Source organism: Armigeres subalbatus, chromosome 3 (assembly GCF_024139115.2).
Source record: "Armigeres subalbatus isolate Guangzhou_Male chromosome 3, GZ_Asu_2, whole genome shotgun sequence".
Lineage (NCBI taxonomy): Eukaryota > Metazoa > Arthropoda > Insecta > Diptera > Culicidae > Armigeres > Armigeres subalbatus.
In genome coordinates, this window is record NC_085141.1 from 3,086,570 (window position 1) to 3,103,151 (window position 16,582).

The 16,582-nt window shown below is 38.4% G+C and overlaps 1 protein-coding gene across 10 annotated transcripts in view; it reads left to right on the forward strand.

The window, feature by feature from the left end:
* Positions 1 to 16,582, forward strand: part of LOC134228144 (uncharacterized) — a 52,189-nt gene that overhangs the window by 17,533 nt on the left and 18,074 nt on the right. For 4 of the 10 annotated variants that reach the window (XM_062709920.1, XM_062709919.1, XM_062709925.1 and 1 more), the window contains one exon: positions 5,384 to 5,699. In XM_062709920.1, coding sequence (XP_062565904.1) covers positions 5,688 to 5,699 — 12 coding nt within the window. In that variant the 5' untranslated portion in view covers positions 5,384 to 5,687. Of the gene's footprint in view, positions 1 to 5,296; positions 5,700 to 16,582 lie in introns of all 10 variants that reach the window. The other 6 variants (XM_062709927.1, XM_062709928.1, XM_062709929.1 and 3 more) reach the window with 3 other exon arrangements.

The window sequence follows — 16,582 nt, forward strand, 5'->3', positions numbered from 1 at the left end:
ATAAACAAGCTTTTTCGTTCCTTTCCAATTCTAAAAGCTACTCGGGATGGAGATTGAGATCATGTATTTCTAGGATAGAAATGGAAACGGTATAGAGTGCAGTTATGGCGATTTCTGGAACATATTTAGAAAGATAGAAATTTGGAAGCGGGCCGAGATTTAACCTTAAAATACATGCTCAATAAAAATACATTTTTGCAATGCCTCAATTATAGGCCGGACTCAATTATCAAGAGTGTTGATAAAAATTTCACTCTGGATAATCGAACCCTCCGGATAATCGTTGTCGCTGAAAATTAAACTTTTACTTAAATAATCTTTATTCAAGTTATATAAAATCTAATAAAATATCCCGTTTGTCCATTTATGGGTTCTGACTACCGTTAGAGGTCAGCGCCGATCCGAAAATCATTGTCATAATTTTGGTAGGCGAAGGATTGGCGATTTATTTATTACATTCGATTTGCATTTGCACATTCGCATGCTTCGATTTTTTTTCTTGTCGAGAATTTTCCGTAGTTGCCACAGAATTTCTTTGTGATTTTTTCAAGTTTCACAAAAACTGTTTCCAACGGAATTTCAACTGGATTTTTTTCGGAATTTCTTTGGATTTCTACGTGAAATTTTTTATGTTGTCCATTCGGAAATTCTCGTCCATTCCATTTTCGGAAATTCTACGAGAAAATTTTCAAAAGACAAAGGGTCATTTGGTTGAAAATCATTCGGTGGAAAGTCATTTGACCGAATTGACTGAAAAGCCATATGCTCTAACAGGTCATTTGGTCGAATAGGCCTTGTTGTCGAAAATTCCATTTGAGCTAAACGGTAGCAGGAAGGGCAATGTGGCCGAAAATATTATTCGGCTGATCGGATTATATGGCGAAAAACGTCGACCCGTTCGGCCAAACGCCATTTTTGAACAAATGAGCTGTCGGAGTAAACGTCTTTTTCGGCCAAATTATCAGTTCGGCCGTATGATCTTCACCCGTACGTCGCTTTCAGCCAAATGACATTTTTGGCCAAACCGTTTTCGACCTTATGTCACCTCGTCCGGCCAAGCAGCATTTTCGGTCAAACGATTTTTTTCGGCAGCTCGGGCAAACAACACTTTCGGCCATATGTTCATTTCGGCCAAATGGCCCTTTTATGCCAAACGACCATCTAGGCCTTTTTGGCTAAATGACCTATTCGATTAGACGACTTTTCAGCCAAATGACCTGTTCGGCCGAACGACATTATCGGCCATATGTCTATTTCGGCCAAATGCCAGTCGAGTTTCAGATTAATGACATATTCGGCCAAACTTCCCTTCCCCATCAAAACATTTGATTTCAACGTGAAATTCTTTGGATTTGAACAGGAAATCCTTTTGTTAAGAAAATTATTTTGAGCTTTTTAGTGGAATGTCTTCACTTGTCATAAGACGAATTTGTACAATCCCATTCGATTCCACCACTTAATTGTACCTTGACAGATACGTATTTCGACCTCAACAGTAAGGTCGTCTTCCGTGTCTCGTACTTGACTCGACTTAAGTTGAGTTCAGTCGAGTCAAGTAAATACGAGACACTGAAGACGACCTTACTGTTGAGGTCGAAATACGTATCTGTCAAGATACAATTAAGTGGTGGAATTAAATGGGATTGTACAAACTCATCTTATGACAAGAGGAAATGCTTGGAAATTTCCGCAGGTAGGACAAACTATCCGATAGTCGTGGTTGTTCCTATAGTTGCGGTAGTACAGTGTACGTTAAATCTACGAATCAAACGCAGCAACCCAAGACGTCCTATAATAAATTGATTTGTCAATAAACGAGCACAGTGAAAACAGCATCGATTATCTTTAAAACATGGTAAATATCTTTAAAATATCTTACTAAATGTTTGCCTGTGCTCCAATAGTTGCGGTATTGTTCCTATATTTGCTAGTCCCTTAAGAAAGCAAAGGGATTCGCAACAATAAGAACGCGAATAAGAAAATACCGCAACTATTGGAACAATGTACCAATAATTGAAGTTATTATTTTAGAACGGAAAACATGGAATACACGCAACGGAAGCATTTTTCCAATAAAATAGATAAGTAAAGATTTTCAATGTTCATCCAAGGTAAGCGGGATAAGCTTTCCAATAATTCTGGGCAAATGAATAGTGTCGGAACGTGCTTTGTTCCTCCACTATTGTATTATTTACCCTAATTATAATTTACCTGGGCAATTTCTGGAATTTGCACCTGGTGGGCTTCGTGGCCGTGTGATTAATGGCGTCAGTCGTCTAATCGTATTTGCAAGCAATGGAGTGTGAGTTTGATTCCCGCCCTAGTAAGGAGAAAACATTTCGTGAAGCAGAAAACGCTCCGCTGGTTCACTGGGTACTGTGTGAATGTCCTGTCCGTTGTCTAATGCTAAGTGTTAAGTATTCCGTCTGTGCGACCTCTAATCAAACACGGTGATCCTGTCTTCCTTTATTTTAAATTCTACAAAAATATCTAATAAATTTTTAAAGAAATTTACTCAGTATTTTTGAGATATCGAAGGAAATTCTTCAGAATTTCTAACGAAAATTCTTATTTTCAAGAAAAAAAGGCTTTTTTCACGAGAAATCCTCAGGAGTTTCAACGGGAATGCCATAAGCTGCCGGTGGCGATGGCGCACACCTCTAACCTCCGCGTAGTCCTCCCGGAAATCTGGAGGATCCAAAAAAAAATGAAATTTCCAAATTTTATCGTTAAGTATCAAGATTTTTTGGATGCACTTTATGTTGTGGTTTATACATGTCGTGACCTTCCGAAAATTCCGGAACATCCATGAAATAAAACAAAAAATAATGAATCTCATCGTACAGCACCATTTGACACTCTAACATCGGAATTTATTTCATTTGATTTGTTTTAACTAAGGCCTCTGCAATTCATAAAATTCATCTACATTCTTCCCGGTATGTAGTTATACGTAGCCAACTTTGTAGTCCACGGAGGGACCTCAAATTGCGGATCCCTATCAGGAACCATTTTCCCCGGGTTATTGCCCGACATTCTGAGCATGACATTGTGTATGGATCACGGCCACCGAGTGATTCTTTTGAAAATTAAAATACCGCTGTCGGGGGTGACAATGGGTCAAATGGGGGTGAGCATGGGTCACTGTTTCAACTACTAATTATGCATGTAGAATAGATTGAATGTATCTTAAGGTAAGAAGACTAAAATATAAGAGACCTTTTTGAACGATTTGGCTCTACGACCTCCAGATAGCTTGTGAGAGCGATGACCCATTCTCACCCCCCAGACCCATTGTCACCCCCGATGGCGGTATTAATTTCATCATTAGGGAAGATCCATTAATTACGTAACGCAAAAATGGCCATTTTCAATCCCCCCTCCCCCCTATGTCACACTTTTTGTATGAGGTATCTAAAAAAAAATGTATGGATTGTCACACTTCAGGAAACCCCCCTCCCCTCTGTAAGCGTTACGTAATTTACGGATGTTCCCTAAACACAAGGATTTTTCAGCGCCATTTGTTGTTACTATGAATATAGAACTGGTATTTTAATCCATACATGGACCACCGTTGGTGAAATAATTATTTCTTCATATAAAAATTGAGTCTATTCACAACTTACGTAACGCTGGAAAGAAAGAGAGGGGGTCAGACCTACATTACGATTCATAAAAACCAATTAAACCTTCCATATAAAAAGCGTTTCGAGGGGGAGGATGGAGGTCCAAAATCTTCAAATTTAGCGTTACGTTATTTGTATATAAATCCATTCCTAATATTCCGAAGGGCCATTTGGTGGCAGGAATCACAATGTCAATTCTGTACTCAGAATGTGCATACGAATGCTTAAAAATATCGGTGCTTTAAATTGGAATTCATAAAATGGCCAATTATGAATGTTCTTGATTTTTGTTCACTTAGGGTCCCGACCCTCCCTCTCGTAACTTATGGAAGGTTTATTTACGAATCGTAACGCTTGGTCTGACTTCCTTATTTCCCCTAAAGCGATACGTAATATATGAACAGTCCCTTAGGAAAGCGACTATCATTACTAGGTGTCTTGCACATATTGGATACGTTACGGATACACAAAGATAATATTTCTATTTTTGTAAGATGGGTAAAAATATTACTCCGGATAATCGAGCCATCTTCCCCGGATAACCGAGCCTCCGGTTAATCGAGTCTCCGGATAATCGAGTCCGACCTGTACACAAATCTTAATTCGTGAATTGTAATAAAAAAAACACCAATACACCACATCTTTGCCTGTCGCCATTCAATATCCTGCCTACCTGTGCAATCGCCTGTCAGTCTACCATGCATTCGTATACTACTTTCACGTGTAAGTTGTGAGGTGCTAACTACTTTGTATCGTTTTCTGAGACGAGGTAATGATATTGCAATGTAGACCACGTCGTCTCGATTCGATTTCAGTGGCGATGTCGAACTTACAGTTTCCAATGCACGCATCACAACATACATCTATCTCGGAGGTAATTCGACAGGACTCGTTTCATTATTAACCCATCAAGTATAAGGTAAAATGCTTACAGATCTAAACGTCAAATAGCTTATCAAATTTCACATCCTTTGCTCAGGCTGTCTAAGAAAAGAGAAATTTTCCACTCTAAGTTTTTGCTTTTATTTCTTTTCAATACCTATACTGCAGCTGCAAGCATAACTGTTCCATATTGATATGGTTTTCATATCAATATGGGACAGATATGCTTTCATAAGCAGTATAATCACATTTTAATTAGAGTCAATGCTAACTTGCTTCCATTAATTGCATTTCACAACAATCGTATGCGCACCATGTGTGATTGTATGTTGAGTGTGACTGATCGGCAAAATTATATAAAAATCTGTCTTGCACTGCCCGCATTTGTGTCCACACCCAGTTCCGTAAATAAGCGCAACAAGACCATCACCATTTTGCCGCACGATAGGTTACCATGCAATCGTTTATAATTCATTCCGGCATGCTGTGATGAAGCAACAGAGACATCAAATCAAACGTCGATTAAGTGCGGCCTACTTCGTGTATCCAATTCAGCTCATTTGTAAGTTGAAGGCGTTTATGCACTTCTGCTTCGTTTCTCATTACGCTGTGTGAATTGAAAGCTTTCTTGTATCACACCCATCTGTTACCTGTTCAGCAAAAAAAAATGGTTTTAGTGAACAATTTCAAAAACCACCCATCCTATCACGCCACCTATCTATCGAGTGTAATGCATGATTTTCCATCAACAAGTTAGAAACTTTTATAATCAAACAACTTAATCGAAGGAAAAGATTTGTTTTTCTTCTCTCTCGTTTTTCTTTTGTCTTCTTATCTTCCCTTTCGCCCCAAAATATTGCGAACAAAAAACGCAGATAAAGCGCAAGATGGGCGTTAGCTAGCGGAGAAGTCACATCCAGCGTGGGTCTAATGTCTGTGTTTTGCACGCCAAAAATACTTACAAACGCGCAAACGTAGCCGGAAGCCACGGTTGAGAAAACAAGAAGAACTGATCAAGAAGAGAGAACATCGTGCCGAAGCGGACGACCGGGTTCGTCGCCTTTTTGGCCCCGTAAGCAGGCCAATAAGAGTGAGTGCAGAGTTCCCACCAGCAACAAGCGGGCACTGTATGTAAACCGTACTCAGGAGTGAGAAAAACGCCACTGGCGCGTATACATCATGAAGTCAAAGGTGAGTGGAAGAATCAATCACGTGTAAATCTACTGTAATTGTCAGCATTTTTCAAGACAATTCCAACCAAAATCGAATAATTTGTTAACTAAATCTTGTGGAAATCACCAATATAGACAAACATACTAACCGATAAGCTTTAATACATAGAAAACGTATATTTCTAAAGTTTTTCATTACTTCCGGATTTTCGTATGTATTTTCAGCAGTATGAAATATATTACACAGTTCACAGACCTCGAAGTTCTAGAATCTATAATAAGACAAATAAATCAACAATCAAATAAAATTATTTTAGGAACGAAAGTATTTTCTCTCGCAATTATTTCTTTCCATGAAAACAAGCTTATCGCAACCAGATCCAAAAAAATGGGTGTTTCCTCTCTCTTATCGTGGTTGAGATGAACGTCACAAACTGCCTAGTTATGTAGGTCGTTGAAAACAGTATCAAAATAATAAACAAAATGGTATGAAAAACTGACATTTCCCACATAAATTAAACATTAAACTTTTTGGCAAAGCAACATGCTTTAGCAATGTACCGTGGGCCTCCACACATTCCAGCAGCACTTTCTCTGATTTCAATATTATCAATTTTAATGCGATAGTCAAAAAATTACATAACAGCATTTACTTAGCTATCTGCATTGCTTGAAGGCCCAAAGAAGCATATTGTTCTGCTGGACAGATTGAGGTCTGTATGTTTGAGCGTTTAAAAAAAGTGTGACAATATGATAACTCTTGCAAAACGCGAACCGCGAGACGTATTCCCTGCGTAAAAACCGACTTCAGGGCAAGGGAAACTGGACACACATGACCCTAACTTTTTTCGGATGTTTCTTGAGGTTAAATGCATAAATTGATCCCGATATCGGGGAGAAAAACATGTTTAGGTTTTTTCAATGCTAATGCAAGGCCGAATTGCATTATTTTCAACTCCCAACAATTCTTCTGTCTAATGACAGCCATGCGAAAATAAAATATTGTTGGAATTGAGCAAGGCAAGTATTTTGGTTCTCAAATAGAATAACAAAATGACTGCTTTAACAACAAAGTTGACAATCTGGTCATGATTTATCTGCTAAAAGCAATCCACTCCACTGAAAGCCATTAGCCATATTACGACAACTATTATGTTTCCTAAAGGGATCTTTCTTTGTGACTGATACAGCTTTTTGAAAAAAAATCAGTTTTTTCTCTTAGAACATTTTTGGGACTTAGAAATTTTTGCAGATGATGAACATTTTTTTCATCGAATTTTAACACCGGACGATACGCGAACGTTTTCGTAGCCGAAAACATCCCCTACGCAAAATTTGAGCTAAATCGGACATAATTTAGGGGTGCTCAGAATTAATCAAAACTTTTTTTTCACAAGGGGGAAATATTTTTTGTTGTTTTTAGATGCCAAAGGACTCAAAATGCATGAAACTTTGAGATTTAATTTTTTGAAAAAGTCGACTGTTTTGGGACTTTCAAAACATTTCTTATGGCGAAAAGAATTTTCCATCGAATTTAAAAACCGGACGTTACGCAAACATTTCATAAGCCCTAAAATATGCCCCTATGCAAAATTTGAGCTCCATCGGACATGATTTAGGGGTGCTCAAAATCTTGCTATCAATATTTTTAATTTTTAGTAACTTGATTTTTACACGATGAATTCATGCGGTACCGCGTAATAATAACAGCGTAAAAGTAAACCTCAGTGTAATAAACATTGCCTAGCAATCTGATAATTTTCTCCGTAAATCTGTTCTCGAAGGTTTTCAAAGTTACAAAAAATTCAAAACTTTGATAGAAAGATAGACAAGGGGTCGTACACTAATTACGTAGGCACTTATGGGGGAAGTGGGGGGTCTGCCATTTTCTAACGCTCCATATAAATAAAAAATATTTATATTGGAAAAATCTTACATGGGGGAGGGGGGTTGAAAAACCCAAAAAAAATTGCTTACGTAATTAGTGTAGCTTAGGAAATGTTTGCGTAAAGTCAGGTTTTTAAATTTGATGAAAAAGTGTTTTCGTCATTAGATTTATTTCGAAAAAAAAAATTCTCTAAGTTTTATGCAAATTTGAGTCCTTTGGCATCAATAAACAAAAAAAAATATTTCCCCCTTTGTGAGAAAAAAAAAGTTTTTTTGATTAATTTTGAGCACCCCTAAATCATGTCCGATTTAGCTTAAATTTTTCATAGGGGGATATTTTTTGCTACGAAAACGTTTGCGTATCGTCCGGTGTTAAAATTCGATGAAAAAATTGTCATCATCTGAAAAAATTTTAAAATCCCAAAAATGTTCTAAGAGAAAAAATCGATTTTTTCATAAAAAAAAATTGTTAGTAGTGCTCACTGATGAAAAAATAACAAAAATAAAGAAAAAAAAACAAATTCTATTTCATTGCTTTGTTTTTGATGGGATGACTATGGGAGCTATGAGATGAAGAAGTGCCAAACAGTTCCCCTATTTTGTGAAAAGTTTTGTGGATGAGATTCGTATCCATTTGATAATTATGCCATAAACAGGAGAAGCATAGAAGCATTCTGAAATGGATTACTGAAGCTGATATGATCTAAAGTAAAAGAATTATTCACTACGAAGGGCTAAATAAATCAAATAAATTCTCCCTTAAATGCGTCTACAGGCTGAAAATTGCTACATAAGATATCATTTTAAAATATTCGTAATATTTGTCCTTAACCTACCTCGTGATGAAGATGACGAATCCATGTGTAAACAACAAAACGTGAGAAAGTTTCTTTCCTCATCCATCCTCCCGTGTAAAAATTGTTTGTTCCTACTTCAACGTTTGCGTCGTGGTGGTCAAGGTAATTTAGTGCATCATAAAGTAATCAAAACATTTAACATCTCGACGAAGAAAGAAGGAAGCCGGTTGATTGCATAATATCCGAATATGCTTTTACCTGCTGAAGCAACGCATGATTCGCCGAATCATACTGTGCCGGGCAAGCGGATTAGACGGCTGAAAACCGATTGACAATGTGCGAGTGGATCGCGATAATTGTTATGGTATCTCGAAAAGTTGGGCACTGATTGACCTCGATTCAAAAAGAGATTCATTCATATAAATGTAAGTGAGGTAACAGGACCCTCGGGGCAAATCGACGATCATTCGATCGGTCTGTAACGCCGCTATATCACCAAAAAAGGTTCGTTTTGCATCGAGGGAGCATATTATCCCCGTTCACATTACTAATTGTTTTAAAAGAGGAGAGGCTTTGGACTTGGAGGTAATTAGGCGGCAAGCCGGAATTCCCATTTTATAAAACGTTTTTGCAATACGTTCTGTATGTATTTGGTTGCGTAATCAAACGAAAAAAGTTCGAATCTTCTTCTTATCACTGTACTATGGGGCCTCTCCATACAAACAGCGGGCAAAAATATTTAAAAATATTTTTTTAAATACTTTTGAAAAGGGATATTAATTTCCGAACGACATTAGATTTTTATTCACAAAATATCAAGAACAAATGGGGAAGAACGTTTATTATAGTAGAATATTGAAATTTGTGTTGCTATGATGCACAATAAGAAAAAAAAGACAAGTTTTAGGGTTCTAAATTAGCAACAATTTGTAATAAATTCAAGTATTTTGCAGAACAACGTCTTTAAGGGGAACAGTGTTTTTATGCACTTAAAAGCTTGAAATCACTTTAACATGGTTAACATGTGAACGAAACGAATCGCAATGTTCACAACACATGTAGAGCACACCAAAAACTTCCAAATTTTTTTTTGGAAAATGGCGTTTACGTCACCTTTTCAGATTACGGCAGTGAAAGTGTCGTTCGGTTGAAATGGCAATTTTGACGAGTGAGTTGTTTGGCCAAAACGGTCGTTTGTCAGGACAGGCCATTTGGTCGAACTGGTAGGCATTTCTGATCATCTGGCCTATTCAGCAAATGCCATTTTCGATTGTATGACCAGTTCGGCCAAGCGACATTTTCGGCCAAATGGCCCTGTTACGTACAGATTTAGAATCTTCCATCCCAAAATGCATCTCACTAGGCAATCAGATAGGCAGCAGCAAAACAGACAATAGGAGTGTGTTTCATCGTCGTAAGTTTCTTCTCACACTATATCTATTGCGTATATAAATGCGTACCAGCGAGTTAGGTCAAAGAACACTACCGTAAAAAACCTTCCGGATTTCATTAACTTGCCGTATGAAAATTAGCCACAAGGAAACACTTTGAAAATCATAAGGTTACCTTATGATGCTGAATGAACTTTGGATGAACCAGACTTATAGTTGATGTTTATGTTTCTCTTTGAATTGCCTTATGCGTTTCATTAGACAACCTTATGAATTGCAATAAGTATGCCTTATGAAATTTGTAATGGAAATTTGATTTTAGTTGTTATAGATTGTGTAAATTTTTCTTAGAAATACGGAAAAATTTATAATACTAAACACATTTTATTGTTTAAACAGAATGAAAACTTTATTAATCAGTCATCTTTCCTAATTACTGTTAATACGAAATATAATAAATTCCTCCGGGATTTTCTCCAATAATTCCTTAATTTTTTCTCCAGCATATTTTTCAGGAATTTTTCCGGAAAGAACTCTACAGGAATTCCTTCGGAAAATACTCAATGAATTACTCCAGGAATTCCTCCAGTATTTCCTTCAGGAATACCTCCGGGAATTTCTCCAGGAATTCCTCCAGGAATACCTTCAGGAGTTCTTCCAGAAATTCCTCCAGGAACTCCTTCATAAATTACTCCGGGAATTTCGTAAGAAAATCATGGAAACATTCCCGGAGGAATTTTTAACGAAATGTCTGGACAAATTCCCGAAAGAAATCCGGGAGGTATTAATGGAGGAATTCCCGGATTTCTTTTGGAAAACTTCTAATTGCCTTGCGGACATCTTCCTGATTATTCCTGCTCTTATTCTGACCAGTTTTCAAAGACCTTGCATCGGATGCCTTCACCTTATCTTCTACGGAACTTGTCTTGCCAACCATTCAGTCGAGCCTCCTTCTGTTTTTCGCTTGATTCAATCTCCCCTATTGCTGTGACAACCGGATAAGTCTTCGCCACCAGTGGATTGTCCGGAAGGGATTCTGGCGAGGTGGTTTCGTTGCTACTACTCAGATCTACTGACCTTTTGAAACGTCGTGTACGACGAGCCGATGAAAATCGATCAAATTGTCCATCTCCAAGTATTGTCGGCGTACCGAACTTTCTTCCGAAGTTTTATCTGTTAAACTAATTGACGCGTTGCTTAGCGCATCTTTGGGCGAATCCAGCGCACTACTTCCGAAGTTGGGAAAGTTGCCTTGAAAAAATCCAAGTTCGGTATAAAAAGCGTTCTAACTTTGTTCTGGATACACAATACTTCGGGTTCGGCGAGACTAGTCATCGATTATTTTTCCGCCGCTGGGCTGCGCATCGTTTTCGAGTACTCGGTACAGCTCGTTACCATTCGTTGACCTTATGTAAATGGATTGCTTGTTTTCTTCGTTTTGCTTTGGTGAAGTGACTGCGCTTTCGGGTTGTGAAGTGTTGTCCGATCTTCGGCGAATGTAGATTTGCAGCCGATCGGATGGAGGTCGATCATTCAGCGATTGGATAACAGATTTTCGTTGTTCATCCTCAAGTATCAACTGCTTGTTTGAACTTGGACCAGTACTTGGACCAGTATATCGTCTGGCGTCTTGATCCTCTTGGCTGTTCTAACTGGATTTCCGCTATGCCGATTTGGTAGTGCACCTATGAGTGGTAAGAAAAAATAATATTTAACCACAAAGAGTAAATAAAAATTTCTGATCATACCGGCAATTGTGAGATCCAAGCAAGTTATGAAATAAAAAGGACGCGAAAAAAAATCTGACGTTTTTTCTGCCGCTTGTAGCTAATCACCCAAATGTAAAAAAAATCTGAGTGGAAGTGTAATGATTAAGCTTTTAAGAAAAGAGTGAATAAACATTGTTTACATATGATAATATATAAAATTTACGGTGAATAGTGAAAAACGTAAAACAAGTTCGCCATTTTGTGCCCGGTTCGCGATTGTGACGATTGTGCTCATGCTGTTGAAGATTCATGGAAACTCCGGTGAGATCCACCCTTATTTAATATCTTTATATTTTAAAGGATTGACAAGATTTGATTTCAATGCTTATTGGTTAACATAAACAGAAAATCCTTTAATATAATTGAGTATTAGACATCGGATTACGATTGGTTTGAATAAAAGTTTGATTGAGAGGGGTGTACGCGGAGTCCACATGTGTTGTATTGCCGTGGATCGCATATCTGTCCCATCTTTGCTGGGTTTCCTATTCATATGGGACAGATATGCGATTCTAGTGTATCTAGTGTGTATATATGTGGCGGTGTATCTATGTGAATCAGGTATTTATGTGGACCGATTATGGAAGGGTGGAATTTTATTAATGATTATGCGCATGACATTTGCATTTTTTTGAATTTGCTGATTTGTTCCCTATTTTATATTTTATCTTGTTGTTTTTAACGCTAGGAATTAGGGGTAAATTTTATAATCTTTGGAACTAAAGAAGGATTCCATATAGTTTCATTTCAAGCTCTGTCGTAGAATTTGAATTCCCAAAGCAAAGGGGTGCCATGAGACTTCGCGGTTGTGGCATCATTTAGATACGACAAAAAATATTTTCTCTTCATTCATTATTTTAATTTGTTTCACATGTTGATTTAATCTTGTATCTATATTTATCATCATTATGTCCTATATTTTCAATACATATACACATTAATTTTCAATCAACTAATTATATTCATTTAATACACATTATAATTATGTTCATTCAAATTTAATTCAAACTACCTGCAACATCCGTGTAGATGGATACTTTACTTCAAAGTTGTAATGAATTTGCCATTTCTTTGAGGATTTAGTGCATCTTATAAAATCTTGAATTATATCATATGCAAATTATTATTTTTTATCATATTATATTAAAACGTAGGTTGGATGAAGAAGATCCGTGATCCAACAAATACAAAAATAAATAAACTCTAGTATAAAGCATATTTTTATTTGACCCTACATGACTAAAACATTTGAGTATTTCAGCATTCCATGGAACTCCTACTTTTACAAGGCGATCTTCACATAATTTTTGTATATAATTAATGATTAATCCGAGAAAGTGAAAATTTGTTTCTTGTCCACTCGTGATTCTCCAGTAAGCAGAACGATCGGTCGGTCGTCGAAATTTAGTTTTGCTTTGTGCGGAAAGCAAAACGATCGGCCGGTCACCGGAATTTTGTTCTGCATTGTGCGGGTGAGTTAACTAATCAGAAAGTGTAAATTTGTTTCTTGTCCAATCGTGTTTCTCCAGTAAGCAGAGCGATCGGCCGGTCGTCGAAATTTAGTTTTGCTTTGTGCGGAAAGCAAAACGATCGGCCGGTCACCGAAATTTTGTTCTGCCTTGTGCGGGTGAGTAAGTTGATCAGAAAGTGAAAATTTAGTTCGCATCCAGTTGTGTTTGTTTTAATTCAAACTACACGCTATACACGGCAGACCGTTTACCAAAACGAACCTTGCCACACTTCCTACCCCATATATCCAACATCCCAGTGATTTCTCGTGGAAGTGCAGATGACTCGTCGGCTTCTATCAAAGCGAGTATCACGTCAACAATTTCCTACCTATTCCTTAATTGACCTGCATTCGGACACGGCCGGCGCTGGTATTGCTTATATTTGGGTCTTCAGTTCTTACACATTGAAGATGATGTTAGTCCCAAACTTCATCTGTTGGTTCTCTGTGTAATTACAGCTGACCTGGCAATAACGGAGTAGCAACCGTGGGCGGTCAATCATGCTCATGCTCATTTCTGATCATACCGGCAATTGCATCCATAATTCCCATGACATCAGTCTTCTCAAGTGCACTGGATGGCTGTCAGTCGGGATAGACAAGTTTGTAGTTCGATGACATCTGATCCACCGTATTCTCCGGCGGAGTTATCGCCGGGGGTTTTTCCTCCGGTAGAGGTTCCAACTTACTACCACGATCACTTTCGTTGTCAGCCTCATACGATCGCCGATTGACTGCGAGCCTTTTCCGTTTCATGTTCAATTATTAGATTCTTTCGTCGGCTCCGTTTGCTTGCAGCCATGACTCAATCTTTTGTCGAGATTCGCTGGAAATTCTTTATCGATTAGCGTTCAAGAACAGAAACCATTAGCATGGTAGCCAAAATCTCATTCTAAAGTAGAGACCACACTCTTAGATTTGTTAGTTTTTAAATAGTTTACCCGTACTTTTTATTAGCCACTTAATTCATAAGCTGAAATAGACTAAAACACACAAAAAAATATCAAATCTGAAAGTATACCTCGGCTTAGTTTCTTTCACTGGCAATAGCTTGCTTTCGGTCAATGGTGATGGCGAGCTCGGTCGCTCCCGATCCGCTCCGAAGTCCACATTGAGCAGATCAGGCCGCTTTTTGCTGCCACTACCGGATCTTGCTCGACGAGCACAAGACTGATCCAAACTACCGACATACGAGGATACAGACTTCCTCCTCTTGCGGCTGCAATTGCCATGACCAGACGACCGAAGCAAGTCCATGAGATTACCTTCATCCTCTTCGGGAAGCACCCGGCTTCTTCTTCTAGGTAGACTAGCATTTGGTGTGATATCCGAAGAAGAAAACCTCTCGCAACCTCTGGTGAACGATCCTATCCGCCTTAGAGACATGGCTGGGCTGCATCGCATGTCATACTGCAAAGGATCCACTGTTTTTTTTCTATCTTTATTAGAGAGACTTGCAGCCCTTGGCTGGCTCGTCTCTGAAAGATTATTATTATTGTATTACATTCAAAAACAATACAATTCAAATTATTTTTTCTTAGATCTAGTATTGTAGACTTTCCACTCTGATTTGGAAAAGTTTCCGTCGTTGTCTGGGCAGCTCTGATCTTCACAAGTTCTTTTACATTCTTGTTCTATGGGCTCCGTTTCATTAGTTTCGTTTGTTCCAGTTGACAATCTTCTCTTTGCCGCCGCGGTGCTGTATTCAATCTCGTTGATGTTAATTCCGTTTTCACTATTGTCGTCACCGTCATCGTTTACGCCTTCACTTGGATCGGCTCCTGCCGATGGGTTATCTGTTTTGTTTTGCTCATCGTCGTTGTTCTGTCTATCGGTTGAGTTTGATGCTTCTCGGTTTTGATTTTCTTCGCTCGACACTGTTGATGTACCAGAGACATTTGAACGATGCTCGGCTGGCTTGCTTACGTCTCGGAAAGTAACGAGTGTGGACTCGTTTTCAATTACAATACGAGATGGTATTTGCTTCTCCTGCCTCAGTCGTATCACTCGAACGCCGTTCGGGATGCCCGGGAAGAAGCCTCGTTGTGTATGGATATAATTTTGCCATACTGTTTCATGTGTCGCAAGATTGTAGCGTTGGACATTTGAGGCGGCAGATCATGCAACCTCACGATAGCGGAAGGGCCATTCACGTACACGGGGATGTAGTAGTGCACATCGAGATGGACGAATGAATGCCGAAGGTGGTGTTGCTTCTGCAGCTGAAGTGCTTCGCTTTCATCGTTCAGTTCAACAAACACGCAGTTTTTAATATTGTGGAGTTGAATGTTTTTTACATCATCCATGTTTAATTTGAGTTTAGTATCAAAAAATCTCTTCACTATCTCTAGACTGGGTCGCGTTGGTAGGCCACTGAAGTCCACGACAAGTGTGTTTCTCCTGTGTGACATATTGCGTCGAGTGCAAATGGTTGTCAAAGGTTCGAATGCAAAGGTTCTAGCTATCGGAATAAACGTCTACCGCGCGCGAGAAGCGATTGTCAACTGGATCCACTGTTATCTGAATCACATACTGGAGTTCCCGGTTGATTTGCTATGGAAGGTATACAAAACATCACACAATGTGTTATAAACAGGGTTACACGAAAAAAATGCGAAACATACATTGCCGTCGTTTGAGAGCTCGCTGTTCCTCCCTTTGTTTTCGTCGGACCCGTGCCTGTTCTTCCTTGATACGGCGCTTATAGTTGTCCTTGACGGCTTGAATGTCCTGAAACATTCCTCCATTTTGAACGTGGCAAAATCCTCACAAAAGAAGTCGGCCAACTAAAGTAGCATAGTTTCCGGTTCTTTCTGTGCTCGCAAATATGCTACATTGACAATATGATTCACTCTCACGAAATTCTGGCGACACAATTACCCAAAATATGAGGATCGTTGTACACACGTACCTACTTCAAAATGTCATCATGAAAAAAATAGGGATGCCGGATGTTTTTATTTTGTGAAATTAATCGATTAAATTTTATCGAATTCTAGCCGAAAACCAAATGTTGTAGCAGAAGTGTGGTAGCCATTATTTTTGTTAAAATGTATAATAAATTTGAAATTGCTCGTTGAACAGTATCCGACGGAATGGTACAGGTTGCTGTTAAAGTTACCATTCTTTATTCACTTCTCGCATTGCAGTTGCTATCTGCTCTTACACCATTTTGCTGTTTGCCTGTTTTGTTCCTACATCTGCAGCTCGTCTCGATGCAACACTTTTTTGATGTTTAGGATTTGATTTTTTTAATATTTAGAGGCATCAAATAATATGGTTCTTTGCGAAATTTGACTTTAAATAAGTCAAGGACTCGCCTGGTACAAAAAATATAAATACCGACTCGGAACACTAGGTCGACTAGGAACAGCGACTGACCGGTAAAATCATTGCGGAAGAATTCGCTAATAAAGTCGGAGAGCGAATCGAAAAACATCTTTTTAAGGAGAATCTGAACGCATTTAATGTAGCAAGTCCGCGAGGTGGTCAATACAACAGCCTCAGAAGTTCTTGGTATCATTAATACTCTGAATTTAAATAATCTG